The sequence below is a fragment of the Chamaea fasciata genome, unplaced genomic scaffold (genome assembly GCF_029207755.1).
Source record: "Chamaea fasciata isolate MVZ Bird 193981 ecotype frontalis unplaced genomic scaffold, bChaFas1.0.hap1 SCAF_30, whole genome shotgun sequence".
NCBI lineage: Eukaryota > Metazoa > Chordata > Aves > Passeriformes > Sylviidae > Chamaea > Chamaea fasciata.
Window position 1 is genome coordinate 2,682,199 of NW_027094115.1, and position 26,173 is coordinate 2,708,371.

Here is a 26,173-nt window from a genome sequence, read left to right on the forward strand (position 1 = left end):
GCCCCGCGGGAGGAGCGCGGGGCCCGGCCCGTGCTCAGCGTGCTGGAGCTGGAGCGGCTGCTCTACACCGGCAAAACCGCCTGCAACCACGCCGACGAGGTGTGGCCCGGCCTCTACCTGGGCGACCAGTAAGTGACAGCGCCGGGTTCCTTTGCCCTGCCGGGACCTGGGTTCGCACGCGGGAGTCGCCGTTCTCGCATTCGGACTTGGGGGTTTATTGGTTTTTTATCTATTGGCTGACTCCTAACTAGCACTTATCTCTAACTGGCGTTTTGCTAGAGGTAAAACGGAGCACCTCTGACTCTTTCCAAGGTTATTTAAGCGTTAATTACCCAACAATGAGGTGACACCTGTGTTATTTTTTATTATTATATAATTTAGAAAATATAACATAACATAACATAACATAACATAACATAACATAACATAATATAATATAATATAATATAATATAATATAATAATATAATATATTTGTATGTGATATGTAATATATTCTATATTATCACCTTAAAACCCAAGAATCTCAAAAATCCACCAGGTTTTTACCCCCATCTCTCTCAGCCAGAAACGCTTGTCCAGGCCAGCCTTTCTGGGTGTGCTGGGACACTTTTCCCACTCTGAGCTGTCCCCTGGGACACTTTTCCCGCTCTGAGCTGTCCCTGGGACACTTTTCCCGCTCTGAGCTGTCCCTGGGACACTTTTCCCACTCTGAGCTGTCCCTGGGACACTTTTCCCGCTCTGAGCTGTCCCTGGGACACTTTTCCCACTCTGAGCTGTCCCTGGGACACTTTTCCCGCTCTGAGCTGTCCCTGGGACACTTTTCCCGCTCTGAGGTGTCCCCTCCCCGCAGAGACATCGCGTCCAACCGGCGGGAGCTGCTGCAGCTGCGCATCACCCACGTGCTGAACGCGTCCCACTGCCGCTGGCGCGGCGGCGCCGAGTACTACGAGGGCACGGGCATCCGCTACCTGGGCATCGAGGCCCACGACTCGCCCTCCTTCGACATGAGCCCCTACTTCTACCCCGCCGCTGACTTCATCCACCAGGCCCTCAATGAAGGTCCGCGGGGATGGGGACAGGGACGGCGAATGGCTGGGGGGAGCTGGGGGTGGCCTGGGGGGGTGTTTCTTAAGGGGCCTGGGGAGCAAGGGTTGGGATGGTGTCTCCTCGTGGGATGACCCCAGTGGTGTCCCCTGGATGGGATCACCTCGATGGGGTCTCCTCATGGGATCACCCCAGTGGTGTCTCCTCACAGGGTCACCTCACTGGTGTCTCCCCACGGGATCATCTCGATGGTGTCCCCTCAGAGGATGACCCCAGTGGTGTCCCCTGACGGCATCCCCTCCTCCCCAGAAGGAGCAGGCTGGATGAGAGCGCTGTCCCCTCAGGTCACAGCCCCAGCCTGTGTCCTGAGCTGCCTCTGGCCCCACTCCGTCCATTCTGGGCCATCAGGACGCTCTGACCCCGGCACTCCACAGCCCCTCCTGCCCCTCAGGCTCTGCCCACCTGAGCCAGGCTCCAGGTGCTCCAGGGCCCGCGGGGTGCTCGGGAGGTTCGGAACTGGGATTTCCCGGCTCTGCTGTGACGCCGTGTCCCCGCAGGGAGGATCCTCGTGCACTGTGCCGTCGGGGTCAGCAGGTCGGCCACCCTGGTCCTCGCCTACCTCATGATCCGCCACCACATGCCCCTGGTCGAAGCCATAAAGACGGTCAAGGACCACCGCGGGATCATCCCCAACCGCGGCTTCCTGCGCCAGCTGGTGGCCCTGGACAACGCCCTGCGCCTCAAGAGGAGCTCCTGAGGGGCTGCCGGGGCTCACCCCCAGCCCCCCCAGCTCGGGGGGTCCCTCGTGGGGCTGCCCAGCCCCTCCGCCTGCAGTTCTGCCCCCCGAGGAGACCTGGCCATGGCCTCCAGCCCAGCCCGCTCGCTCCACGGCGCCTCTGCAGGGACTCGGCCCCGCGTCACCCGTCCCCCCCGCAGCCTCCAGCGAGCCCTCGAGGCTTTGTTGTCCCCCCCTGGCATTTGTGTCCCTCCCTGGCAGGACGCTGCAGCTCCGCGTGTCCCCTGTGGCGTGTCCCGTGTGTTCCTGGTGATGTCGGCTCCGGTGTGTGGGCTCAGGCCGGCTCCTGTCGTGGTGTTTGGGTGTTCTCCGTGCCTCGTGTCACCCTGTGAAATAAAGGCAGCGCTAAGGAAGAGCCGGGCACGCCTCGTGTGCTTGGGGACAGCTGGGATCTGTCACAGGACAGGGGGCAGAGCCTGGGGTCAGCGTGGACCTGAGTGCCCCCAAATGATCAGGCCAGGGATCAAACCTGAGCCCGCACTCAGTGCCCAGACCTGGAGATCCCACTCACTGCCCAGACCTGACCCCCTGCTCTCATCCTGTCCTGGGGTTGTGGGGATGTTTGGGCCCGGATCGAGAGGGAATTCCCTTCCCCGTGGGTGGTTTGGGGACTGGGCTGAGCTCCCGGCAGGAAATTCCCGGGATTTCCCGCGCCGTGGCATTTCTGGCGGGTCCCCCACGCTCACACCCGCCCTCGGGCTCCGTCTCACCTCCCACGGCCGACCTGCGCCGTCTGCCTGGAGGATTTTCGGGTGAAGGAGGAGCCGGGGGTGCTCAGCACACACACACCAAGTGAGTGCGGCCGGCGGAGCGGAGAATTCCCAGCGGGATTCGGCATTCCCGCAATTCCTGCCGCCTGCTCCAGTGGCTGGAGGTACGCTGCGTGTGCCCCACGTGCAACAAACCCACGGCGGGGCCGAGGCAGCCCCGAGCCGGCACCGGGACCCTCCTGGACGAGCTGGTGTGAGGCAGCCCCGGTGCACATCCACCAGGATCCAGCAGGATCCACTGGGATCCAGCGGGATCCAGCGTGGGAGCGCCGTGGGAGCGCCGGGCATCACCCCCCCCCCCCGCCTGCCCCGGGCGCCTCTGCAGGGATCGACAGGCACTTCACACCCCACGGGGATGACGTCAGCCATGGCAGTGACGTCACACATATGATCACAGGTACCTCACACCCCACGGGGATGACGTCACACATGGCAGTGACCCCCGCAGGCCCAATCACCAGTCACCTCACACCCCACGAGGATGACGTCAGCAGTGACATCACACACCCACAACCTTCCCCTGATTATAGAACTGGGCTGTTTTTGACGAACGGGAGAAAGATGACGTCGTGGTGACGTCAGGACCCCCCGGCGCTCAGATGGGACTGTGCCACGTCGTAACGCAGGGCGCACACGTCACGCAGCCGCGTGCCGCTCCCATTCATCACGGACATGAACCGGAAGGATCGCAGCCATGGCCGCCGCGCCCGGCCCTACCCCCGCGCCACCGCTCCCGAGGTCACGGCGACACCGCCGTCCCCACCCCCGCCCTCCCTGTCCCGTGTTGCACCCCGGGTGAACCGTCCTGTCCGTCCCTCCCGTCCCCGTTCCCGTTCTCTCCGCCCCGCACCGCCGCTCTGCCCCGCTCCGCCGCCGCTAATTAGCCATGCTAATTTATTCACACGAAGACACGCCCCCTCCGCCGTCGGCTTTACGGCAACGGGGCGTTTTGCGACAGTTCGCGCTCGTGGTGCGGGTGGCGGCGGCGCCGCCGTGACGGGACCGGAGGAGCTCTGGGGTCTATGAGGGTCTTTGAGGGGGTCCCGGGGATCTCTGAGGGGGTCCCGTGGATGCTTCGGGCTCTCCCAGGGGGTGTCCCGGGGGTGTCCCGGCGCTCCCCGCTCCCCTCCGGGCGCTGCCGCCCCCGGCCATGTGCCCGTAGCGGGGTTTAGTGCGGGCAGCTCCCGCCGGAGCCGCTGTCACACCGTGGAAAGCAGCAGCCCGAGCCCGGAGCGGGGTCCCGGGCAGGACCCGCCGCCTCCCGCCGCCCCCTCGGCCGAGGAGCCCGGGGCGCTGCCGGAGCTGCCGGCGGTGCTGGAGGAGCCCGGGACGCTGCCGGCGGTGCTGGAGGAGCCCGTGACGCTGCCGGCGGTGCTGGAGGAGCCCGGGGCGCTGCCGGAGCTGCCGGCGGTGCTGGAGGAGCCCGGGACGCTGCCGGCGGTGCTGGAGGAGCCCGGGGCGCTGCCGGAGCTGCCGGCGGTGCTGGAGGAGCCCGGGACGCTGCCGGCGGTGCTGGAGGAGCCCGGGACGCTGCCGGCGGTGCTGGAGGAGCCCGGGGCGCTGCCGGAGCTGCCCGCGATGCTGGAGGAGCCCGGGGCGCTGCCGGAGCTGCCGGCGATGCTGGAGGAGCCCGGGGCGCTGCGGGAGCTGCCGGCGATGCTGGAGGAGCCCGGGACGCTGCCGGCGGTGCTGGAGGAGCCCGGGGCGCTGCCGGAGCTGCCGGCGGTGCTGGAGGAGCCCGGGGCGCTGCCGGAGCTGCCCGCGATGCTGGAGGAGCCCGGGGCGCTGCCGGAGCTGCCGGCGATGCTGGAGGAGCCCGGGGCGCTGCCGGAGCTGCCGGCGGTGCTGGAGGAGCCCGGGGCGCTGCCGGAGCTGCCGGCGGTGCTGGAGGAGCCCGGGACGCTGCCGGCGGTGCTGGAGGAGCCCGGGGCGCTGCCGGCGGTGCTGGAGGAGCCCGGGGCGCTGCGGGAGCTGCCCGCGATGCTGGAGGAGCCCGGGGCGCTGCCGGAGCTGCCGGCGATGCTGGAGGAGCCCGGGGCGCTGCGGGAGCTGCCGGCGATGCTGGAGGAGCCCGGGACGCTGCCGGCGATGCTGGAGGAGCCCGGGGCGCTGCGGGAGCTGCCCGCGATGCTGCAGGCGGTGGATCCTCGCTGGCTGCTGCGCTGGGCCGGGCTGGCCGAGCTGGCGGCGGCGCTGGGCCGCCTCGGGGCTCCGCCGCACCGGGAGCAGGACGGGGCCGAGCCCCCCGGGCAGGACACGGCGCTGGCGGCCGCGGCGGAGCGAGCGGAGCTGGTCGGCGCCGTGTTCCTGCTCCTCCTGCAGAAGCTGGAAGCTGCCAGGAGCCGGCGGGGACCGGCGGTGGCCGCGGTGGGGCCGGCCCTGCGGCGGGTGATGGGACACGCGTTTATTTTCGCCGTCACACACAAAGAGAAGAGGCCCTGGAGCTCGGCCGGGAGTCGGGCCGTGGCTCGGGAGCTGCTGGAGAGGCTGGTCCGGACCGCGGGCTGCGCGTCCGTGCAGGAATTCCTGCAGGGAAAGGACGGGGATGAGGAAGGAGCATTTGGAGCGGTGATGGGGCTCCTGAAGCAGGAGTTAACCAAGTGAGTGGGAACGGGAGTGTGCTCGTGTTTGGAGGATGTCTAAAGGAAATACCGGGAAATGGAGCTGAGGCTCCAGAGATGATGAAACCAGGAGCTTTACAAACGCCCAGCAGTGGAAGGTGTTGGGCGTTTGCTGCCAGCCGACAGCCTCGAGTGCACGGGAAACGACCCCTCTGCCTTCCTTGAGCTGCGTTTGTCTCTCCAGAGACACCTGGAAGCGGAACCCTGCCTCCAAAGACGTGTTCTGCTGGTCCCTGCTCCGCGTGGGCCGGCCCTGGCTGTGCCCGCACCTGGGGCGGGTCCTGCCGCCCGCGCTGCTCCTCTCCGACGACTTCCAGGAGGAGAACAAAGTGCTGGGCGTGCGCTGCCTGCACCACATCGTCCTCAACGTGGTGAGGGAGGGCTCGGAGCCCTTCTGTGGGTGAGGTGTGAAGGGAGGGCCGATCACAGAATGTCCTGAGCCGGAGGGGACCCGCAGGGATCAGTCCCTCCCCTGGCCCTGCGCAGACACCCCTAAAATGTTATCCAGGAAAGCGTTTCCTGGAGCTCTGGCAGCCTCGGGGCTGTGCCCGTTCCCTGGGGAGCCTGGGCACCCTCTGGGGGAAGAAGAACCTCTCCCGAAAACCCAACCTGAGCCTGCCGCAGCCATTCCCTCGTGTGGGTCGGGTTCCTGACTTCTCTTCCACCCGCATTCGCAGCAGTCCCTGACGCTCCCCGCGCTCTGGGAAGGTTTTTGTGCTGCCCACGAGTGACTGTGGCTCCCGCTGTGTGTCGTTGCAGCCAGGAGCGGATCTGTGCCAGTTCAACAGGGCCCAGGTGGTGTTCCACGCCCTCCAGAACCACCTCTACTCCCGGGAGGCCCCTCTCATCCAGGTAAGGATGGCAGCACTCGGCTTTAGGGTGCCCTGGGGCAGTGGCAGCCCCTCAGTTCGAGGCAGGAGCCTGTTCCCTGTCACAGCCCTGTGAGACTCGGCAGATTCCAGGAAAACACCCCCGAGGGAAGAGCTCTTGCCTCTTCCTGCCCCATTCCAGGCGGGTTTGCAGCACTCAGCCCAGCCGTGCGGTGGCCACAGGGTTGGGATCGGTCGTTCTTTGGAGAGAACAGGAGCTCAGATTGTCCCTCTGTGCCCAACCCAGGCGGTGCTGCTGTGCCTGCTGGACCTGCTGCCCGTGCTGGAGCGATGGCAGCGGCACCAGGGCCGCGGCACAGGGGCCACCAGCCCCTGGGACCAGGTGCTGCAGCTGCTGCTGACACACATGGAGGCCGAGCACCGGCTGGGCCTGCGCAGGGTGTACGCAGGGACCCTGCCAGCCTTTGTCACCAGGTGAGACCGGGGGGACAGGGGTGCCTGACCACCTCCCTGAGGGGTGAGAGCTGTACTGGGGGCCCTGGGCTTGGTATCCAAGGGAAAGCTCCCTCCTCAAGGTGTCTTTGGGATCCAGGGGTATCTGTCCTCCCTCCTCAGGCTGTGCTTGTGCCTCCAGACTCGGCATCCACATCGTGAGGCACCTGAAGAGGCTGGAGAGAGTCATCCTGGGCTACCTGGAGGTGTCTGATGGCCCCGAGGAAAAGGCCAGACTGGGAATCCTGGAGGCTCTGCAGTGCACCATCGAGCACGCCTGGCCCAGGTACCTCTCTGGGGGGATTACACGCTGCAAAGCTGTCCTGGAAGCCTGAAACAGAAATGTTTCATTCCCGTCCTGAATGTTTCCACTTTAAGACCCGAAGTTACTTTTTCCTTGAGGAAAAAACCCTGAAATCCCAAGGGAAAACCTGTCCCAGGAAGTACTCACTGGCATTACTGCAAAACCTGGCTCCAAAATGAAGCTGGCTCCTCATTTTGATCCGACTTGTGCTTGTTCCAAAAGTGTAAATTGGATCGGAGTGGAGTGAGCCCTGTGCTGTGGATGGGGCTGTGCAGTGACAGCATTCCCAACACCATTGCCGGCACCATCCCGAGGTCCCTGCGTGTGCTGGCCCCGATGCTGCCCCACAGCAGCCCCAGGCCGTGCTGTCCCCGGCTGGGGAAGGCTTTGGGACGAGGTGTTTCCCTTGCAGGATGCCCTGCAGGCTCCCCGTGCTCCTCAAGGCGCTGCTGAGGCTGCTGTGGGACGTCCACACGGAGCGGGGCCCGACGCCGGAGCCCGTCAGGGCTGCCCTGCTGCAGGGGGCCACCCAGTGCCTCATCCTGCTGGACCACTGCTCCCAGGGCCAGGTGAAGGTGAGTCTGTGCTGCCTGCAGGGCTCTTTTCCCTCTCAGCCCTGCAGGAGTTTCAATTTCCGCAGGGTTTTGAATTTCCCCCCCTTCCCCAGCATCAATAATCAGCGACTCCAGAGCTGTTGCTGGGGTCAGCCTGTGCTCTGCTCCCCCACAGGGCTGGGGAAGGGTGGGTGACACCAAACCTGAGTGCCAGGGCACTGGGAGTGCTGCTCTTCCCCCTGCAGGTGCTGCTGGAGGGGGTGCAGAGCAGCTGCGAGGAGAACCGTGTGTGGGAATGCCTCAGGAAGGTGCAGGAGAGCACCTGAGCTGCCTGGCACTGCTCACTGCTCTGTTGCACAATAAAATCCTGGTGTTTATTGAAGAGTTCTGTCGTTCCTCTCCCACCTGGGAGCCCCACAGCTCCCCCAGACACATCCAGGTGCCCCCAGGGCCAGGGGCAGAGTCTGGGCTGAGCTTTTTGAGGTTGCAGAGGAGGTGGGGGATGTTCCTTCGAGCTGGCTTCACCCAGCTGTACAAACTCCCTGGGCTCGGGACAGAAACCCCACAGTCCTTGCAGGAGATGTGTGGGGTGTAAAAGCAGGGGCTGCTGAGGGTGCTGTGAGGGCAGGCAGGTGGGTGACAGAGCTGGAGTTCTGTCAGTCAGTACAAAACGGGCTCAGGGAGGCTCAGGCTGCTTTTGTCTTGGTGCCAGGCTCTGTTTCCTCCTCGTACTCGATCTCGATGTAGGGACGTTTCCTCCTGGCTGGGCCCTTCAGGGGCGTTTTCCCTTTGGATTTGGAGTGGGAGGCTTCCTTCTCTACTTCCTCCTCCTGCTCCTCTTCGCTGCTTGTCTCCAACTTGTCCATGTCCTGAGGGAGAATTGAGTGAGCAGAGTGGGGTCAGAGCAGGCTGTGTAACCAAACCTCCTCTTTCCCCAAAACCACCCTTCCACCACCCCTGGCTCCAGAGGGGCTGGGCTGGGCTCCCACTGCACAACCCTCTCCCACAGCCCTGACTTTGCTGCCCCTTCCCCATCTCCAGAGGCACCCAGGGGTGGAGGCAGCTCAGCTCACTTGGTTCCCGGTGCTTCACCCACCTCAAAGTCGCTGAGCTCGCTGTCCTCTGCTTCCACAAACTCCCTTTTGTCCTGCAAGGAACAGAGGCAGGCACTGAGCACAGCAGTGCCACGCCAGAGCCACCACAAGGTTGTTTTTAGGTTTTTCTGAGGTGTCCTCAGCCAGCAGGAAGGAGCTGGGCCCAGCTCCGGCACCAGGGCTGGAAGCTTTACCTCATCATCATCATCATCTTCCTCCCTCTCCGACTCGCTCTCGCTCTCTGCGTCCTGCTGCTGGAGGGCCTTGTCAAAGGCGTGGATGGGGAAGTTGTAAATGTCTCCGTACTGAAAAGGGAAATTGGGGTTTTCCATCAGCCACAGCAGAAAGATGGGCTTTGGGCTGGGGAGGGCACGGGGCAGCATCAGCCCCTGCCCAACTCTGAGCCCACGCCCCTGCAGAGATGGGGGCAGCCCTTGTTTTGGGGCTTCCTGTGCACAGGGATGAGGGCAGCCCTGGTGTTTTGGGGAGCCCTGGTGTTTTGGGGCTTCCTGTGCACAGGGATGAGGGCAGCCCTGGTGTTTTGGGGAGCCCTGTGCACAGGGATGAGGGCAGCCCTGGTGTTTTGGGGTTCCCTGGTGTTTTGGGGCTCCCTGTGCACACAGCAGGAGTTTTGGGGAGCCAGGCAGCCCAAGGAGGCACTGGGAGCTCCGTGTGACCCTCACCGTGTCCTGCTTCAGCCTCTCCAGCAGCTCCTTCTCGATGGCGTTGTCCAGCTGGGCGGCGATCAGGGCTTTCTCCTGGGGACACAGGGCAGCGCTGTGAGCCCCAGGGCAGGGGACACCAGCGGGGGCAGGAGGGGACAGGAGCAGCCCTTGGGGACAGGAGCTGTCACTGGGGACAGGAGGGGACACAGCAGTCACTGGGGACAGGAGGGGACAGGAGCAGTCACTGGGGACAGGAGCAGTCACTGGGGACAGGAGGGGACACGGAGCAGTCACTGGGGACAGGAGCAGTCACTGGGGACAGGAGAGGACACGGAGCAGTCACTGGGGACAGGAGGGGACACGGAGCAGTCACTGGGGACAGGAGCTGTCACTGGGGACAGGAGGGGACACGGAGCAGTCACTGGGGACAGGAGGGGACAGGAGCAGTCCTTGGGGACAGGAGCAGTCACTGGGGACAGGAGGGGACACAGCAGTCACTGGGGACAGGAGCAGTCACTGGGGACAGGAGGGGACACAGCAGTCACTGGGGACAGGGAGCAGTCACTGGGGACAGGAGAGGACACGGAGCAGTCACTGGGACAGGAGTAGTTGAGGACAGGAGGTGACACAGCAGTCACTGGGGACAGGAGCAGTGGCAGGAGGGGACACGGAGCAGTCACTGGGGACAGGAGGGGACACGGAGCAGTTGTTGGGGACAGGAGGGGACAGGAGCAGTCCTCACCTCTCGCCTGTTCTCGCGCCTCTCGATCTTCCTGCGCAGCGGGACCAGCTTCCTCCTGCAGGGAACAGGGAACACCGGGAATGTCACAGCCTCTGGCAGCAACAGCCAGCAGCTGCAGCATTCCAAACGTGCGGAGTGTCCTGGGGGCACTTCTGGGAGCCTCAGAACCAGGAAGATCCAAAGCTGAGTCCCTCCCAAGGATGGAGAAGGGTCTGGAGGGGCCACAGGAGGAGCAGCTGAGGGCACCTGGAGCAGCTCCTCCCGAGGGACAGCTCTGATCTCTGCTCCCTGGGACAGGGACAGGACCAGGGAATGGCTGCAGCTGTGCCAGGGCAGGGCCAGGCTGGAATTTAAGGAAGATTCTCCTCCAGAGGGTGCTGGGCACTTCCCGGGCTCCCCAGGGAATGGGCACAGCCAGAGCTCTGGGATGGACACTGCCCCCAGCTGGGGTTGTTGGGGAGTCTGTGCAGGGCCAGGATTTGGGATCAACCATCCCTGTGGGTTCCCTCCAGCTCAGGACCTTCCCTCAGTGCATTCACACACCGGATTCCTGCAGCTCATCCACGTCAGATCCACCTGAAACCCCCGAGGAAAACGGGGAGCAGCCCCGTGTGCCGGCAGTGCCAGCGGCTCCGGAGCCACCAGTGGTCACTGGGTGGTCACCCTGCGTCCCTTAGTGTCCCCTGAGGGTTCCCTTACTGTCTCTTGAGGGTGAGCTTGCGGATGCGGATCAGGTACTGCGTGATCTTGGTGAACCTCTGCTTGCACTTGTGGCGGATGAAGCGCGGCCAGTAGATGAGGTTCTCGTCGATCTCCTCCAGGGCCTTCTCGTAGTTCTTGCTCAGCAGCACCTGCGGGGACAGGGGGAGGCCTTGGGTGACACAGCAGGACAGAAAAGGGACGTTGGGGAGGGGCTGCATCGCTCCCAGAGGGATGGGATCATTCAGGAGAAGCCCTCCAGGGGGATCCCCCCTTGTCCCCAGCCCAGAGCTCTGAGTGCCACCTCCAGGGACGGGGATCCCAAACCTCCCTGGGCAGTTCCAAGGCCTGAGCTCCCTTTCCACAGAGAAATTCCCGCTGCTGTCCGACCTGAGCCTGCCCTGGAACAACTCAGGGCCATTCCCTCTCCGAGGACGGTGTCCCTCCCCTCTGTCCCCCCTCTGGGGAGCCCAGAGCTGCTGTCACTGCCGTGTCCCCACTGTCACTGCCGTGTCCCCATGTCCCCGTGCTCACCCGCTCCCAGAGGCGCCGGGGGAACGCCGCCCTCTCGATGGCTTTCATGTAGAGATAGCAGCGACCTGGCAAAGGGAACAGACCCCTGAGGCCCTGCCCAGGGCCGGGCTGCCCTCGGGCACTGCCACCCACCCACCCCTCCCCGCCCGCGGATCCCACAGTCACCCAGCGTGGAAAACACTCCTGAGATCAAACCCAACCTCTGACCCCAGCCCAGAGCACCCAGTGCCACCTCCAGTGTCCCCTGCAGGGGTGGGGACCCCGCTCCCCCCTGGACAGCCCTTCCCATGGATAAATCCCCCCCTGCTCCTGGCAAACCTTTCTCCTCCCGGACCGTGGCGTACTGGCTGTTGGCCAGCGGGCAGGACGAGCGGTTGCACAGCCCCGTCAGGTTGTACTCGTTCCGACAGAAGTTCTGGGTTTTGGTGCTGGAAAAAAGAGGACAGGGAATTCCTGAGGGAAGGGCAGGAACACCCCAGTGCTCCCGCAGCTCAGCCCATCCTCTGTGACACTCAGTGTGGTGGCACCGAGGTGACACTGTGGGGTTTGGGGGGTACCCGGGCACGTCCCTCCCGTTCCTTTCCCTGCTGGATCCCCCCAAACCCCCGCCCCGGGCTCAGCCCACCCCCGAACTCACGTCATCTTGTAGGAGCAGAACTGCCTGTTGCCCAGCATGCCCCAGACAACCTGCGGGGACAAACGGCGGGTGACACTCCGCGACACCCCTCACCCGGCCCCCGTGTCCCCCCCCCGGCTCTGACGGGGGCAGACCCCACAAACATCGGGGTTTTCCGGCTGTTCCGCCTGCAGGGAGCGCGGGGTGCCCCGAGAAGGGCACTCACAGCACATTTGCTGCTGCCACGTCCCCATTGTCACCCCCCGATCCTTCTGTCCCCCTCAGGCCACCGCCGCCACGGGGACAGCGGACCCCCGGCCACGTGGGGCGGGCGCACGGCCGGGCCCAGCGGCGGGGCCCAAAGAACGGCGGGACTCACATCGTCCGAATGCATGGTGGCGGTGACAGAGGCGGCGGCGGGGACACAAAGGACAGTGACGGTAACTGGCGGTGCTGCGGGGCCCGGCCGCGCGGTCTAGGGCGCCGCCATTACAGGAAGGGGCGGGCAGCGCCAAGTCTCGCGAGAGCGGCGACCCCGGGGGGCGGGAAAAAGGGCGGGAAGGAAGGCGGGGTGAGCTGTCATGGCGGCGGCGGCGCGCCCCCTCAGGGCGGAGATGGAAGAAACCCCTGCACAAACAGGCACCGAGGGCCCCCGAGCGATGTGTTTGGGGCAGTTAATTCTGCACTCTGGAGCCGTGGGGGAAACCGCGGATTCTCTGGCAAACTCTTCCCTCAGAGCGTCCTAAACCCCCCCGGCTGCAGCAGCCGACAGAGCCACATTAATACAGTAATCTCACCGGCTTTGTTGGCTGAGTCTAAACCTTACTCCCGCCTCAGCTTCTTTAGACTTCTTCAAAGGAATAAATCAATTTAATGTACGTCGGAAAGGACGCACGAGTAGCACAGGCGCAGCACAATACATCGGGCTCTACCAAGACACAAATGAACGACTTTTAGTGTCCTCAGAGGAGCGGTGACATTGCAGTGACATCTTCACTGCCGGCTGACCCCGGGCCTGAATCCCACAGCGGCTTCACTGAAGAGCGCGCCCCAAAGGACCCCAGGGTGCAGCCCAAGTGCCGCAGCGCCCCGGCGGGCCCGCGCCCACAGCGCTGGGCAGGACGGCCGGGCAGAGCCACGAACGCCACGGCCAGCAGCAGCCTGGGAGAGGGCCTGCCCGCCGCCAGCAGGGCTGGGACACGCCGGGGGACACGCCGGGGGACACGCCGGGGGACACGCCGGGGGACATGGCTGGGGACACGGCTGGGGACATGGCTGGGACACGCCGGGGGACACGCCGGGGGACACGCCGGGGGACACGGCTGGGGACATGGCTGGGGACACGGCTGGGGACATGGCCAGGGGCAAAGCCAGGGGCACAGAGCTCGTCCAGGCTCCTGTGGGCTCCTGGGCTCAGCGGTCAAGGCCTCCAAAAACCTGCCAAGAGAACGTTCCAGGTTAATCCTCACACTGGCTTCTCCCTTGGGAAAGCAACTCTTGGGGTCACTCGGTGTGTCCCCTGGAGCTGGGGGACATTCCTGGGATCCCTGTGCTGTCCCCAGGAGCTGAGTGCCATTTCTGGGATCTGTGTGCTGTCCCCAGGAGCTGGGAGTTACAAGATCTGGCTGCTTTTTCCAGGGGCTGAGTGGTTTTTTACAGGAGCTGGGTGCTTTTCCCAGGATCTGTACGTTTTTCCCAGGATCTGTACGTTTTCCCCAGGATCTGGGAGCTTTCCCCAGGAGCTTTCCCCCCAGCTCTTCTTTCAAAAGCCATTTTCATCAATCCTGTTTTTACATTCTTGGCTGGAGCCTTCCCCCACCATTCCCACTCTCCTGAGACATCCCGTACCTGCTCCAAGGCGTTGTTTGAGTCTCCTCCGAGCCCAGATCAAGGCTCAGCTCATCCCAGGTAATCTCCACATCTTTTATTCCCTGTTTGTTCTTCGGAGAGTCGATTGGGCCTCAAAGGAAACTCATTTACCTCCCGTGTCTTTCCTGGCTGGGATGTCAGGGCCAGGCTCGGCTCCTCAGAGCCTCAGGGGTGGCATTGAGACCCGAGGAAACATCACTCCCAACAAATCCCTCCCAAATTCACATTAAACCGACCCATGGAGCATTGAGTCCCACATCGCTCCCAAAAAATCCCTCCCAAATTCACATTAAACCAACTGATGAACCATGGAATCCTCCAGCTCTTGGGGACTGAGCAGCAAAACGGATGCAGCTGAGCCCGAGCTCTGCCCCTTCCCAATAATCCTGGCCTTTCCCGAAATCCCAGACCTTTCCTGAAACCCCAGGCCGTGGGAGCTGTGGGGTTTTTCGTTAGAAAAAGCCAACGCTCCGAATGCTTTGTCATCGCGGGGTGGTGCCACACCAGGTGGAGAGAGCAGGGCAGGCTCCTCCCGTAAATTCATACAAAAAATATCAGTACAAATGAATTTAAGCTGGAGAAAGCGGAGGCCGTAGAGACACGGGGTTTACCCTGCCCAGCACTAACCCTGTGGAGCGGAGGAGAATGTTCTCACCCCGACACCCACGTGTGGAGCCGCCGCCGCTGCCTCCGGAGCTCTGCTCCCCCGGGATTTACGGTCCCGTTATCAGGAGGGGAGAGAGAACAGGAGAGGAGTGTCCCTGCAGGAGCCTCACCCCGCTGTCCTGGGGCTGGCCCTGCGTCACCGGGGCCGGGCTGGGGCTGCCGGGCCGGCAGGAAGGGTTTGTCTTCATTCCCAACTTCCAGCGGGGCTGAGCCCTCCTCGAGAAACGGGATTCCTGCCGGGATAGGGACACCTGGCCTGGGATTTCAGAGCTCTGGGCTTTCAGAGCACTGGGGGTTTGGAGCTTTGGGGTTTCAGAGCATTGGGGTTTCGGAGCTCTGGGATTCCTGCCTGGATCAAGGCACTTGGCCCGGAATTCTGGAGCTCTGGGATTCCAGAACGCTGGGGTTTTGGAACACCAGGATTTCGGAGCACCAGGATTCCTGCCTGGATTGAAGCACCTGGCCCAGGATTCTGGAGCTGTGGGATTCCTGCCTGGATCAGGGCACCTGGCCCGGGATTCCAGAGCTCTGGAACCAACATGTTGTGGTCCCTCCTCACCTCAGGGCTGCCTCCCGCCCATGGGATGCTCTCCATGGCTTTTCCCGGTGCTGGATATTCCCTGGAGCAGCCGGGCTGGTCCCTCCCTGGCGGAGCTGATGGAAAATCCCCCAGGCCTGGCCAGGCTTTGCCGTGGGGACTCTCTCTTTCCTCCCATCATTTCTGTTTTTCTAAACCTCTGACACTTGGCTCCGTGATTTCCCTTTTAAACCCCACACCGAGGCCATCCTTCATCCAGGACACGGAGATTTACTGCAGGGAGAGGGAATAAATCCTAAATATATCCACCTTTCCTCCTCTGGCACATCAATCTGCCTCTGGGGCCATTTATCCTCCTCCTGCCCGGCCCCAAAACCATCGCCAATAACGGCAGGTGAGAACATCCTGCCCGGGAATTCCCTGGGCGAGCGTTACAGTGGGAATTGAAGCTTTTAAATGGATTTCAGGAGTGGAGAATTGAATGGCCGGGGTTGGAAATTGCTTTCCCGGTTGTCTGGAGCTGAGGCGGGGTGTGAGCGGTGCAGCAGCACCATCTGCTGCGAGAGCGCGGGGCTGCCGGGCCCGGACGGGACCCAAATTCTCCTTCAGCAGCTGGAAGGAGAAATTTTCCCTTTTCCCCTTTTCCCCCTTTCCCCTTTTTTCCTTTCTCTCCGCTCTTTTTTTTTTTTTCCCAATTTTAATCCTTTCTGCTGAATTATCTGTCCTGTTTGCTCCCTCCTTCTTTTTCTCTATTTTTCCGTCTCTCATTATTTTTATCTTCTTCTCTTTTTTCTTTCCTTTTCCTTATTTTCCTCTTTTCTCTTGCCCTCTCTCCTGATACCTTTCCCCTTTTGACTTTTTGATTTCTTTTATTCCTATCTGTTAACTGCTTTTTTCCTCTTCCTCTTCCTCTTCCCTTTTCCCTTTTCCCTTTTCCCTTTTCCCTTTTCCCTTTTCCCTCCTCTTCCTCTTCCTTTTCCTTTTCTGTTTCCTCTTCTTCTTCCCCTTCCTGTTCCAGTTTCCTTTTCCCTTTCAGGACCTGGGACAGCTCTGGCCCCGCCCCTCGGCGCCGGTGGGCGTGTCCCGTTTGTGAGTGGGCGTGTCCCGTCGGTGCCTGGGCGTGTCCCGGGGTGGGCGTGTCCCTCGCCGCTATAACCGCGCACGCGCGGCCGCCCCTCAGCAGCCGGTCCAAGATGGCGGCGGTGCGGGCGCTGCGCGGGGCCGTGAACGGCGCCGGGCCCGGCGGGCCCCGCGAGCAGGCGGCGGCGCTCACCCGGGATTTCCTGTCCCAGCCGCGCCTCAGTGAGTGCGGGACCCGCGGGGGAACCGGGGGGCTGCGGGAGGGGGGATCGGCCCGGTTCGGCGGCCGCAGCCCCGCGCCACGGCAGGCCGCAGCCCCTCAGAGCAGCCCGGGCTCGGGCTGTAATTAAGCGCCGTAATTAACTCCGGGAGCGCAGCCCGCTGCTGACACGGGCCGGGTTTGTACCGGGAGCTGGAGATGGGGCTGGGCTGCAGTCTGTCCTGGACACCGTATTGAGAAATGGGCTGGAAAAGGGGAAATGCAGCGCTGTGGTAAAACCCCTTCGTGGCAGAGGAATCAGAGGGTGCGAAGGCGTTTGTTCCTGCAGCAATTACATCAAATGGCTTTACCTGTGCCCTGAATAGCACCGGGACCTTCACGGGGCTGCCCGGCAGCTTCGGGGTCACGGATCCTTAGGAAATAAAAGATAAAACCTGTCAGGTTTGGAGCCAAACCCTTCCCTGCAGTGCCAGGGAGCAGAGGCCGCTGTCGGGCCGGGAGCCGGGGTCACTGCGGGGTTTTCCGTGCGGATTTTCCCCGAGCTGCGGACGGAAAATGTTCCAGGTTGTCTTTGCTTCGTCAGGGAACTGGTTGGGAGGGTGATTGAGGAAGGAGCGAGAGCTCATGAGACTGTCACGGGGTGGGATGGCTCAGTCGGGGCACGTTCCCCCGGCCTCGGGGCTCTCTGGGCTGATTTAAACCCTCTGAGATGATTCAGACCTTCGGGGATCTCTCAGCTGATTCCTGCCCTGGATAATCCCGGGTTTCTCTCCCTCCCCCGGATAATCCCGGGCTCCTCTCCCTGCCCAGGGCACAGCAGCAGATCACGGGTGGTGGAGGCCCGGGGTTCTGTCTGGGGCTCTTCAGGAGGATTTTAGGAGTAGAACTGAGGGATTGAGTTTACCCCCAGGCCGGAGCCCGGGGCGGGTCGGTTATTGCGCGTTTAGAGCCGACATTGTAACAGTTTGAGCTGTTTTATTGCGGGGTAAACACGGGGCTGTTGACAGTGCAGACAAACCCCGGCGAGCTGCCAGGCCTGGGCTGGCCCTGGGGGTTCCTGCTGCTGCAATTCCTGCTCCTGGCCGGGCTCTGGGGGCCCCACTGCCCCATTTCCCCTCCTGGGGCACAGCCCCACTGCTCCTCGTGGCCCTGAGGGGGCTCTGACTCAGGGTTTCCTCCAGCTGCCTGTCAAGTGATGCTGTTTCCCTGAGCTGACAGCAAATTTCCTCACTTGGAGTCACAGAATCGTGGGGTGCGTTGGGTTGGAAGGGACACTGAGCCCACCCAGTGCCATCCCTGCCATGGGGACACTTCCCAGAGTGTCCCAAACCCCCTCCAGCCTGAGCAGGGAATTCCTGTCAGGGAGGAGAAAACACTGGGATCACGTCAATGTCACCTCCAGGGAGCAGGAAAAATGCTGGACGCCCATTCCTGATCCTAATAAACAGAAATCAGCCCCCAACCGTGAGCCTGGAGATGGGGATGAGCAGGAAAATGGGGCTGTGGGATATTCCTGAGGAGGTGCCTGACTCCTGGTTGTTCCTGCAGCTTACAAAACCGTGTCGGGTGTGAACGGGCCCCTGGTGATCCTGGACCAGGTTAAGGTAAGTTCTCAGCTGTGCACGGAGCTTTGGGAGGGAGGGTTTGCAGGAAAGGGAAAATCCTGACTGCTGAGAGAAATCCTGACTGCTGGGAGATCCCCCCGAGGGATTTTGATCAATTCCTGACTGCTGGGATAAGTGGGAATGTGGGAATTCCTCCCAAGGCTGGAGGAAAGGGAAAGAAAGAAAACAGAGTTTGGGTTTTACCAAACCCCTGGAACTTGGATTAAATTTAAATTCCGAGCTGGAAGGAGCCGGCTTTTCTTTGCTGGTTTTGGAAAGGTTTGCTTTGTTCCCAGCCTCTCTGTTTCCACATCAGGGCTCTGGAAGAGGAAGCTCTGCACGCTCCTGGCTTCTTCTCAGGCTGCTCCTAAAGGCCAAAACTGCTGCAGGTTTCTCTCCTTGTCAGAGCCTGCCCTGGGCCTTTCTGCCACTGTTTGCTCGGGCAGCTCCAACCGTGCAAATATCGTTTATTCCCATAAAAAACCGCCTTTAACCTGGGAAATTCCATCTCCTGGGAAGGAGTTTGGTTCTGATGATGAAATGACCCCTAAAACCCGAGTAGTTTTCCAGGCCTGGGGCTGGTGGTTTCTGTTTGCTGGCTGGGGTTTGATGCCTCTGCCCCCCTCAGTTCCCCAGGTACGCCGAGATCGTGCACCTGACGCTGCCCGACGGCACCAGGAGGAGCGGGCAGGTGCTGGAAGTCAGCGGCTCCAAGGCTGTGGTCCAGGTAGGAGCAGGAGCCTCTTTTCCCATCGTTTATTACTCAGGGTGAGCCCTGAAGCAAAGCAAACCTGCCTGGAGATGTGTTGTTTTTGAATGGAAACAACAAATCAGCTGCTATTGCCACGTGCAGCTGGGGATTTCTGAGAGTGCACAGTCACATTTTATTATTTCCTTCCTCCCTGGATTGATTTCCACCCCACTGGATTAAAGGAATCCCCAGGAATCTGCAGTGTTGGATTCCTGTGCCAAGCAGCTGCTGATATTTCTCCTAAAAAACTTTTTCTTGTTCACATTATTTTATCCAAAGGATTTGGCAGGGGGGGAAACACTTGAGATCAAAGGAATTGCACCAGGTTTGGTGTTGGCTGCTGATACAATTCATGATTGTTTTTTAAAATGAAAAGCTCTCCAAGCCCTTCCCAGAGCAGCTCCTGCTCTGTGCCCCGGGCCTGCAGGTGGAGCAGCATTCAGGAATTACTTTGTGAAGCCCAAAACTCCTGTGCTGTGATTTATTTTTGGTTCTTTCCCTGCGGCATTTGCAGGTGTTTGAAGGCACCTCAGGGATTGATGCCAAGAAAACCTCGTGTGAGTTCACCGGGGACATCCTGAGGACCCCGGTGTCAGAGGACATGCTGGGTGAGCAGTTCTTTACCTGTGGGTGTGAGGGGACAGCGCATTTCTGCCTAATGAACTGCTTTTCACCAGAATTCTCGTTTTTCTCCTCGTTTCCTGCAGGCAGAGTGTTCAATGGATCGGGAAAACCCATAGACAGAGGCCCCATTGTCTTGGCTGAGGATTTCCTGGACATTATGGGTTTGTTCTTCGTCCTTTTCTGAGGGGGAGTGAAGTCAAACCTGCTGTGTTTCACCTTTCTGAATTTGTATATTCGGTTTAGAGCACAAACTCTAACTTGGGAGGAGCTTCATCTCATTTTTGAGTATCTATGTGTCATCAAATTCTGATTAAACTGCCCCAGTTCAGGGAGGTGAGGGAGCAGAAAACTTCCTGCAGTGTTTGGAAGCTGCTCTTGATTATTTGTGCACTTAATTCTGCAACACCTGAAGGTGAAATGCTGATCCCCTGGCAGGATTTTAAATCCTTTTTACCACTGGCATGAACATTTAACACCTGACCTGAAAGGCTCAGGTGTGACCAGGTGCAGCTAAAGGCTTGTCATTGTCCCAGTGGGGTTTTTATTCATTTATTACCCATTTATCAGGAGCTGTTTGATAAAGCTCCCAGCCTGTCCAGGGCTTAACTGTGCTCTCTCCAAAACTCCCACAGGGCAGCCAATCAACCCCCAGTGTCGCATCTACCCCGAGGAAATGATCCAGACTGGCATTTCAGCCATCGATGGCATGAACAGCATTGCCAGGGGCCAGAAAATCCCCATTTTCTCAGCTGCTGGGCTGCCCCACAACGAGGTGAGGCCTCAGGGCTGCTCTAAACCTGGCGGCTTTTAAACCGCATTTCATTCCGGGCCGCGGAGCAGCGTCAAAATGCAAACCCTGGGATGTTCCTTGCCTAGATCGCGGCTCAGATCTGTCGGCAGGCCGGCTTGGTGAAGAAATCCAAAGATGTGATGGATTACAGCGAGGAGAACTTTGCCATTGTCTTTGCTGCCATGGGGGTGAGCCCACAGGGCTGGGGGCGTCGCTGAGGTCCCGGCGGTGGCTGAAGCCTGGCCGGGTTTTGTGCGTGTGGGATTAAAGGGTGGGTGGAAATCCCAAAGTCTGGAATGTGCCTCCGGAAGAGGCTGCGCAGAGAAGCTGTGGCTGCCCCGTCCCTGGAGGCGTCCAAGGTTGGATGAGGCTTGGAGCACCCTGGGACAGTGGGAGGTGGCCCTGCCCATGGCACTGGGGGTGGTTTTGGAGTCTCTTCCCACCCAGACCATTCCGTGAGTCTCACAGTTCAGGGGAAAGTATCTCAGGCTTGATCTCCAGCCTGGAGCTCCACAAGCTGCTCACTCTGGGAGTGTACAGGAGCCTGATGGATGGAGCTCTTTGCTGTGGGTTATTAATGAGCTCAGCAGCCCTTAATTAGGTGTGAAATGAGCCAGGTTAAACCCAGAGCTGTGCTTTAGGTGAACATGGAGACCGCTCGGTTCTTCAAGTCAGACTTTGAGGAGAACGGCTCCATGGACAACGTGTGCCTGTTCCTGAACCTGGCCAACGACCCCACGTGAGTGCCCACTCCTGGGGAGGGCCAAACCAGCTCCGGGGCTGGAGCAGCTGCTGCCCTGCACCTGCCACGGGTGGTGGTGGTGGAGCTGCAGGTGGAATTCCGGTGGTGCAGCTCCAATGCCACTGCTGCAGCTGCAATGCTGGTGCTGCAGGTGGCCCCTGGCAGCCCCCAGGTGGCCCCTGGCAGCCCCCAGGTGCCCCTGGCAGCCCTGCTGACCGAGGGCTGTGTTTGCAGCATCGAGAGGATCATCACGCCCCGCCTGGCCCTGACCACGGCCGAGTTCCTGGCCTACCAGTGTGAGAAGCACGTGCTGGTCATCCTCACAGACATGAGCTCCTACGCCGAGGCTCTCAGAGAGGTGTGTGGTCATTAACGGTGTTAATTAATGTCTTTATGGGCAGAAAGGCGTGGCGTGAAGTGAGGAGTGAAGCTGCTGCTCATGGGAAGGGTTGGGAGCAGCCAGTGAGGGTTTCAGCTGCTCCTTGAGTGGGATTTATTTCACTGGTGACAGTTCCACCCCTGGCAGTGGCCAGGGCCAGGTGGGGCAGGGCTTGGAGCAGCCTGGGACAGTGGGGGGTGTCCCTGCCGTGGCAGGGGTGGCACTGGGTGGTATTTAAATCCCCAAACCCCCCATAATTCCATCAGCACTTCGATACCCTCACTCTGGGTGTGCCTTGTCCTGTCACACACCCGAGGGGACTGCACTTGGCAGGAAGAGCTGCTTTCAATGCCCAGCGCCCTAACGCTGTGCAGGAGCTGTGTCCGTCCGTCTGAGGGGGTGTCTGTGTGTCTGTGCCAGGTGTCAGCAGCCCGGGAGGAGGTGCCTGGGCGCCGCGGCTTCCCTGGCTACATGTACACTGACCTGGCCACCATCTACGAGCGCGCGGGGCGCGTGGAGGGCAGGAACGGCTCCATCACCCAGATCCCCATCCTCACCATGCCCAACGACGGTGAGTCAGGCCTGGGGGGCTGCGCAGAGCCCCCCTCGGGGGCACACGGCAGGGAAAGGCGCCGGATTCTTTCTCCCCTTGCCGAGGGCGGGGGGAATAATACACGGGAAGTGTTGCTTTAGAGCCCCCACTCGGATGTTGATTGTTTCTTATCTGTTTACGGTTCTAACCGACAAGTTAGAAAAGGGAAGGTAAAATGGAGTCTCTCTGGCTCTTTCCAAGGTTATTTTAGTGGTAATTACCCAATAATGAGGTGGCACCTCTATTATTTATACTTCTGACCCAATAATGACCACCCAAGGCCTGCGGTTCACCTAATTAGGAAAACTGGACCTTTTTCAGCCAATTAGAAAAAATCACCCGAACCCATGAAGAAGAAGGACTTAGACAACACCCAAAATCCTCCATCTTGCTCTCTCTATATATTACTGCGTACTAAAACCTTAAATCTTAGTTTTTCACCCTGTGAGGTCACACAATTCCATTCCAACTCCACAACCCCAGTGCCGTCACTCGGTCTCGGGAGCCTGTTCCAGGGTCTCAAATCAAATGTGGTGCTGGCTTGAGGGTCGGCACCTTTTAACACTGAAATTCTCAGCCTCCAGGGCTCCAGCACGCAGCCACACAGGTGTCCCGTGGCCTGCAGGTTTCCTTAATATCCCAGGTTTTGGCTGCCTTGTGATCAAAATGTCTTTTCCCTCTTGAAGCCTCGGAGGTGCTCACGGCCCCGCTCCAGGAGCACTTGGGATTTGTGGAGGGAATAATTGCTGGAGTCACCTGGCAACAAAGAGCTGCAGCTCAGTGCTAAGGTGGATATAAAAGGGCTGGGAACTTTCAAACCATTTCATTTTTATTTTTTTCCCTCCCCCCCTCCCCACAGATATTACTCACCCCATCCCTGACTTGACTGGGTACATCACCGAGGGGCAGATCTACGTGGACAGGCAGCTGCACAACAGGCAGGTGTGTGCCTCGCTGCTCACCAAGTGCTCTGGGTTATTCCCAGGTTTTTTTAAGGATTCCTGTTAATTCCTGGGTGTTTCTCCCCCCCAGATTTACCCCCCCATCAACGTCCTGCCCTCGCTGTCCAGGCTGATGAAGTCGGCCATCGGGGAGGGCATGACCAGGAAGGACCACGCCGACGTGTCCAACCAGCTGGTGGGTGAAAATTCCCTCTGGGAATGGGGACTGCCTTTACCTGCCCAGCTGGGGAAGGAGCAGCTGGGATCCAGAACATTCCTGAGGCTGCTTTAATGCCTTGGCTGAGTGTTCAGTGAGGGGGTTTGGGTTTGGCCAGCAGTTGTGGATGGTTAGAGAGGAGGGAACAGCTGAGCTGGAGGTGTTCACCTGGAGAAACTCCAGGGAGAGCTCAGAGCCCCTTCCAGGGCCTAAAGGGGCTCCAGGAGAGCTGGAGAAGGACTGGGCACAAGGCAGGGAGGGACAGGACACAGGGAATGGCTTCCCACTGGGAGAGGTGGGATTTGTATGGGATTTTGGGAAGGAATTCCTGCCTGAGGGCGGTGAGGAGCTGGGCTGGAATTCCCAGACTTGCAGTGGCTGCCCCATCCCTGGCCAGGCTGGGCTAACCTGGGCCGGTGGGAGGCGTCCGTGCCGTGGCAGCGGTGGGCTGAGGTGGTGTTGGAGGCTCCTGTCAGCCCTGCCACGTCCCCGTTCCCCTGGCAGTACGCCTGCTACGCCATCGGCAAGGACGTGCAGGCCATGAAGGCCGTGGTGGGCGAGGAGGCGCTGACCTCGGACGATCTCCTCTACCTGGAGTTCCTGCAGAAGTTTGAGAAGAACTTCATTGCTCAGGGTAAGCATCTCCAGAGGGGCAGGGCTGCCCCCAGGGCTGCCTGTGGCGTTTCCCTGCCCCACATCTCCCCGCCCGGCCGTCCCCGCAGGGCCCTACGAGAACCGCACCGTGTACGAGACGCTGGACATCGGCTGGCAGCTGCTCAGGATCTTCCCCAAGGAGATGCTCAAGAGGATCCCCCAGACCACCCTGGCCGAGTTCTACCCTCGGGATGCCAAGCACTAGCCCAGCTCCCTGTGCCCTTGCTCCGTGAGATGCTGGTTTGGTTTTCCTTTTCCATGTGTTGGTGTTTTCCCTGTGGCCCTCCCGGCTCCAGCCAGCAGCAGGTGACACTCGTGGCAGTGTTTTCCCCCCACTGAGAGCAGTTTGGAACGTATCCCTTCTCCCACAGCCTGCATCTCCAGGAGGGTGTTTAGGCCAGCTCTGAAACGATGTGCAATAAGCCACCACGAGGTTTAGGCTTTGGAATGAGACTTTGGTGGGCGTTTTCGAGGCTGAGCGTGAGCAGAAATTGCAAATCTTCACTTTAAACCGTGGGTTAGAGAACAGCAGAGAGGAAATGTGACTTGCAGGATGACATTCCTTGGTGAAAAATGCAGGTTTTTAACCAGGGCTGCACTTCCTGAAAGGTTTGTGTGAACTGAGGTCAGGGGGAGGTGACACCGGGGACATCCCCCCCAGCAGAGGGGGAAAAGTCCTTGTCCTTTCCCAGGACAAAGGCCAGTGAGGTGCTACCTGAAAGTAACAGGATGTAAAGCTCAGTTATTGAATTGCAGCTTTTAAATTGAAGTTTGCAGAGTAAATTTCCTCCTTCACCCTTCTTATTTTTGTTTTGGTTGAATTCTGGAGATGCCAAACAGCACCGGCAGCTCAGTCTGAGCTCAGAAGCGTCAGCACAGCTGTTGGTGATTCAAGGCTTTGTGCTGCTGCTGCTGACGGGATCCTGAGAGCTGAAAACCAACCTAAACCCTGGCCCAGCTTTCAAACCATGCCCTGCACACTACACCAGGCACCAGGAGTTAATTGAAAAGGCAGCTCTTAATGTGAGAAAGGATATTCCAAACCTGCTCCAGCTGTGCTGGGCCCGTGCCGTGGCTGGAGCTGATGTGGTTTGCACTCCAGGCACGGATCTGCCTCAGCCCTGAGCTCAGCATTCCCAAACTCTGTGATCTTGGCTGGGCAATTCCGTGTTGTTCCTTTTCCAGCGGGTTCAGCCGAGGCTCCGGGCCCGCTGCTGCTGCTGCTGCTGGCACAATTCCAATGCTTTTCCCAGGCTTTCCTGTAGTCTGAGCTCTGGTCTGGCTCTCCAGAGCACGCTGCACCTCCCTGCACGCCTTCAGGCCCGTCTGGGAAGGTGCTAACACGACTGGAATGTGCTAATTCCAGCTTTTCCCTGAGTCTCCCCTCCCTGTGTGCAGTTCTCTGGTTTTGTTCCTGTGTTCTCTGTGGCTGCAACAGCAACTTTCTTCCAGTGCATTCCACCCAAAGCCGTGCCCAGGTCTCTTCTTGCTCTCCTGAGGTCAGGACGGGAGGAGGCGTTTGGCATGAACGAAAATACTTTAATGTAGAGAATCTCTAAATAAATTAAATATGGAAGGTGTTGAACGCACGGGAGCTGCGGTGGTTCTGGGGGTGGGGGAAAAAAAAAAATCACTTGGGTTGGGGTGTTCCCGTCCCCCAGGGATCCTGGGAATGGAGCAATCAGTGGGCATTGAGGGTCACTGGAGCCACCCCCACGTTGTCCCTGGCTGAGGAGGAGGAGGGTCTGACCTTCAGCCTCAGTCACGGGGAGAGGCTCTGCAGGAATGTGCGGGGACCGTGATCCCTCTGTCCTCACCTCCCTCCTCTCCGCGGGCACTTGGGAAACCTTAAACTCCTGGAAAAGGGGCTTTAGGCCTCAGGTTGGTTGGGATATTGGGTGTGAGCAGCGGGGGCGAGGGGAGTCAGTGTGACCCTTCCCCTCCCCTGGGCATCGCTGTCACCCCTGGGTTGGGACAGAGCCTGGCACGGGTGTGGGGACAGCCTGAGCCTGGCACAGGGGCCTGGGAATGGGAACCCAGGACTGACCAGGCCAAACCTTGGAATGACCGAATCAAACCCAGGAATGACCAAACCCAACTCGGGACTGGCACTCCCGCCCTTGGTTCCCCTGCCCGCAGGCGCTGGGGCTCAGCCCAGCGTTCCCCCCGCTCTCCTCGCTGCTGCGGGGCGAACCGAGGCCTGGGGGCTGTCCCCGTGTCCCCCGGCAGGGCTGTGACAGCTCCTGGCCCGGCGACAGCGGGCGCCGCCTCCGCGGGCCGCGCTGCTCTCCCAGCTGCCGCCGCCGGACCTTTCGAGGCCGCCTGCTTTTGGAATTCCGATTTATTTGGGTTTTAATCCCGTAATGAGTAACGAGCACCGCCCGGGGGCTCAGCGGCCCGCCGAGGGCTGGCAGCCGGTGCCTGCCACGGGCACACGCCAGCTGTCCCCGGGCCGCTTGTCCCTGCCCGCGCCGGGGGCGGGGGGCCGGTGGCAGATGCCGGGCGGCAGGGCCGGCTCCGGGCTGCTGGGGCAGCGCTGCCGGCGCTCATTTGCACATCAAAAGCGGCTCTTTTCACCCCAAAGGCGGCCCTGCCCGTGCGGGCGGCCTCCGTGCGGGTCTCCGGCCCGCAGCGCCGCCGAGGGGCTGGGGCTGGGGTTGGGTTTGGGTTTGATTTGGGGCTGGGTTTGGTTTGGGGCTGGATTTGGATTTGGGGCTGGTTTGGGGCTGGGTTTGGTTTGGGT

At 60.8% G+C, this 26,173-nt stretch overlaps 4 protein-coding genes and 1 non-coding gene across 7 annotated transcripts; 3 read left to right on the top strand and 2 right to left on the bottom strand.

Annotated features, from left to right (window-relative positions):
- Nucleotides 1-3: 3 nt before the first annotated feature.
- Nucleotides 4-2,197, top strand: DUSP26 (dual specificity phosphatase 26; the record flags this gene model as incomplete). Its single annotated transcript, XM_066206085.1, has 3 exons — nt 4-128; nt 853-1,061; nt 1,604-2,197. Coding segments are annotated over 3 exons (534 nt in total), but the record flags the coding sequence as incomplete, so codon positions are not given.
- Nucleotides 2,198-3,205: 1,008 nt separating this feature from the next.
- LOC136302861 (small nucleolar RNA U13) lies at nt 3,206-3,299 on the bottom strand. The gene has a single exon (XR_010724147.1). It is a non-coding gene; the product is annotated as a small nucleolar RNA U13 (small nucleolar RNA).
- An 881-nt stretch (nt 3,300-4,180) lies between these two features.
- Nucleotides 4,181-7,750, top strand: TTI2 (TELO2 interacting protein 2). 3 transcript variants are annotated; one of them, XM_066206214.1, is made up of 7 exons: nt 4,181-5,212; nt 5,418-5,604; nt 5,993-6,085; nt 6,350-6,537; nt 6,656-6,841; nt 7,272-7,434; nt 7,659-7,750. In XM_066206214.1, exons 1-7 carry the CDS (start codon nt 4,191-4,193, stop codon nt 7,737-7,739), a joined length of 1,920 nt encoding a protein of 639 aa, XP_066062311.1. In that variant the 5' UTR covers nt 4,181-4,190; the 3' UTR covers nt 7,740-7,750. The 3 variants fall into 3 exon arrangements, 2 of the variants coding, with proteins under 2 accessions (XP_066062311.1, XP_066062312.1); XM_066206215.1 differs by having other exon boundaries at nt 6,698-6,841; XR_010724121.1 differs by lacking the exon at nt 7,659-7,750 and having other exon boundaries at nt 6,679-6,841; nt 7,272-7,357.
- A 15-nt stretch (nt 7,751-7,765) lies between these two features.
- On the bottom strand, nt 7,766-12,260 carry MAK16 (MAK16 homolog). Its single transcript, XM_066206216.1, has 10 exons — nt 12,143-12,260; nt 11,785-11,834; nt 11,466-11,575; nt 11,148-11,212; nt 10,614-10,765; nt 9,915-9,969; nt 9,191-9,265; nt 8,702-8,812; nt 8,510-8,560; nt 7,766-8,282 (listed from the first exon to the last, which is right to left on the bottom strand). Exons 1-10 carry the CDS (start codon nt 12,155-12,157, stop codon nt 8,100-8,102), a joined length of 867 nt encoding a protein of 288 aa, XP_066062313.1. The 5' UTR covers nt 12,158-12,260; the 3' UTR covers nt 7,766-8,099.
- Nucleotides 12,261-15,996: 3,736 nt separating this feature from the next.
- On the top strand, nt 15,997-25,015 carry ATP6V1B2 (ATPase H+ transporting V1 subunit B2). The gene is made up of 14 exons (XM_066206227.1): nt 15,997-16,138; nt 17,685-17,740; nt 18,369-18,467; nt 19,006-19,099; nt 19,199-19,276; nt 19,748-19,887; nt 19,992-20,093; nt 20,547-20,644; nt 20,882-21,005; nt 21,447-21,597; nt 22,478-22,560; nt 22,651-22,755; nt 23,281-23,410; nt 23,499-25,015. Exons 1-14 carry the CDS (start codon nt 16,030-16,032, stop codon nt 23,633-23,635), a joined length of 1,506 nt encoding a protein of 501 aa, XP_066062324.1. The 5' UTR covers nt 15,997-16,029; the 3' UTR covers nt 23,636-25,015.
- The last annotated feature ends 1,158 nt before the right edge of the window (nt 25,016-26,173 follow it).

What these genes read in the sequence shown, in the direction of transcription:
- TTI2 (XM_066206214.1), top strand. Translation starts at nt 4,191, where the DNA reads ATGCTGGAGGAGCCCGGGGCGCTGCCGGAGCTGCCGGCGATGCTGGAG. An exon ending in CTGAAGCAGGAGTTAACCAA is followed by an intron (nt 5,213 to 5,417) that starts GTGAGTGGGAAC and finishes TTGTCTCTCCAG; the next exon opens with AGACACCTGGAAGCGGAACC. An exon ending in ACCACATCGTCCTCAACGTG is followed by an intron (nt 5,605 to 5,992) that starts GTGAGGGAGGGC and finishes GTGTCGTTGCAG; the next exon opens with CCAGGAGCGGATCTGTGCCA.
- MAK16 (XM_066206216.1), bottom strand. An exon ending in TTCTGCTCCTACAAGATGAC is followed by an intron (nt 11,576 to 11,784) that starts GTGAGTTCGGGG and finishes TCTTTTTTCCAG; the next exon opens with CACCAAAACCCAGAACTTCT. An exon ending in AAGATGATGATGATGATGAG is followed by an intron (nt 8,561 to 8,701) that starts GTAAAGCTTCCA and finishes TGTTCCTTGCAG; the next exon opens with GACAAAAGGGAGTTTGTGGA.
- ATP6V1B2 (XM_066206227.1), top strand. Translation starts at nt 16,030, where the DNA reads ATGGCGGCGGTGCGGGCGCTGCGCGGGGCCGTGAACGGCGCCGGGCCC. An exon ending in GGTGTCAGAGGACATGCTGG is followed by an intron (nt 19,100 to 19,198) that starts GTGAGCAGTTCT and finishes CGTTTCCTGCAG; the next exon opens with GCAGAGTGTTCAATGGATCG. An exon ending in GAAGAACTTCATTGCTCAGG is followed by an intron (nt 23,411 to 23,498) that starts GTAAGCATCTCC and finishes CCGTCCCCGCAG; the next exon opens with GGCCCTACGAGAACCGCACC.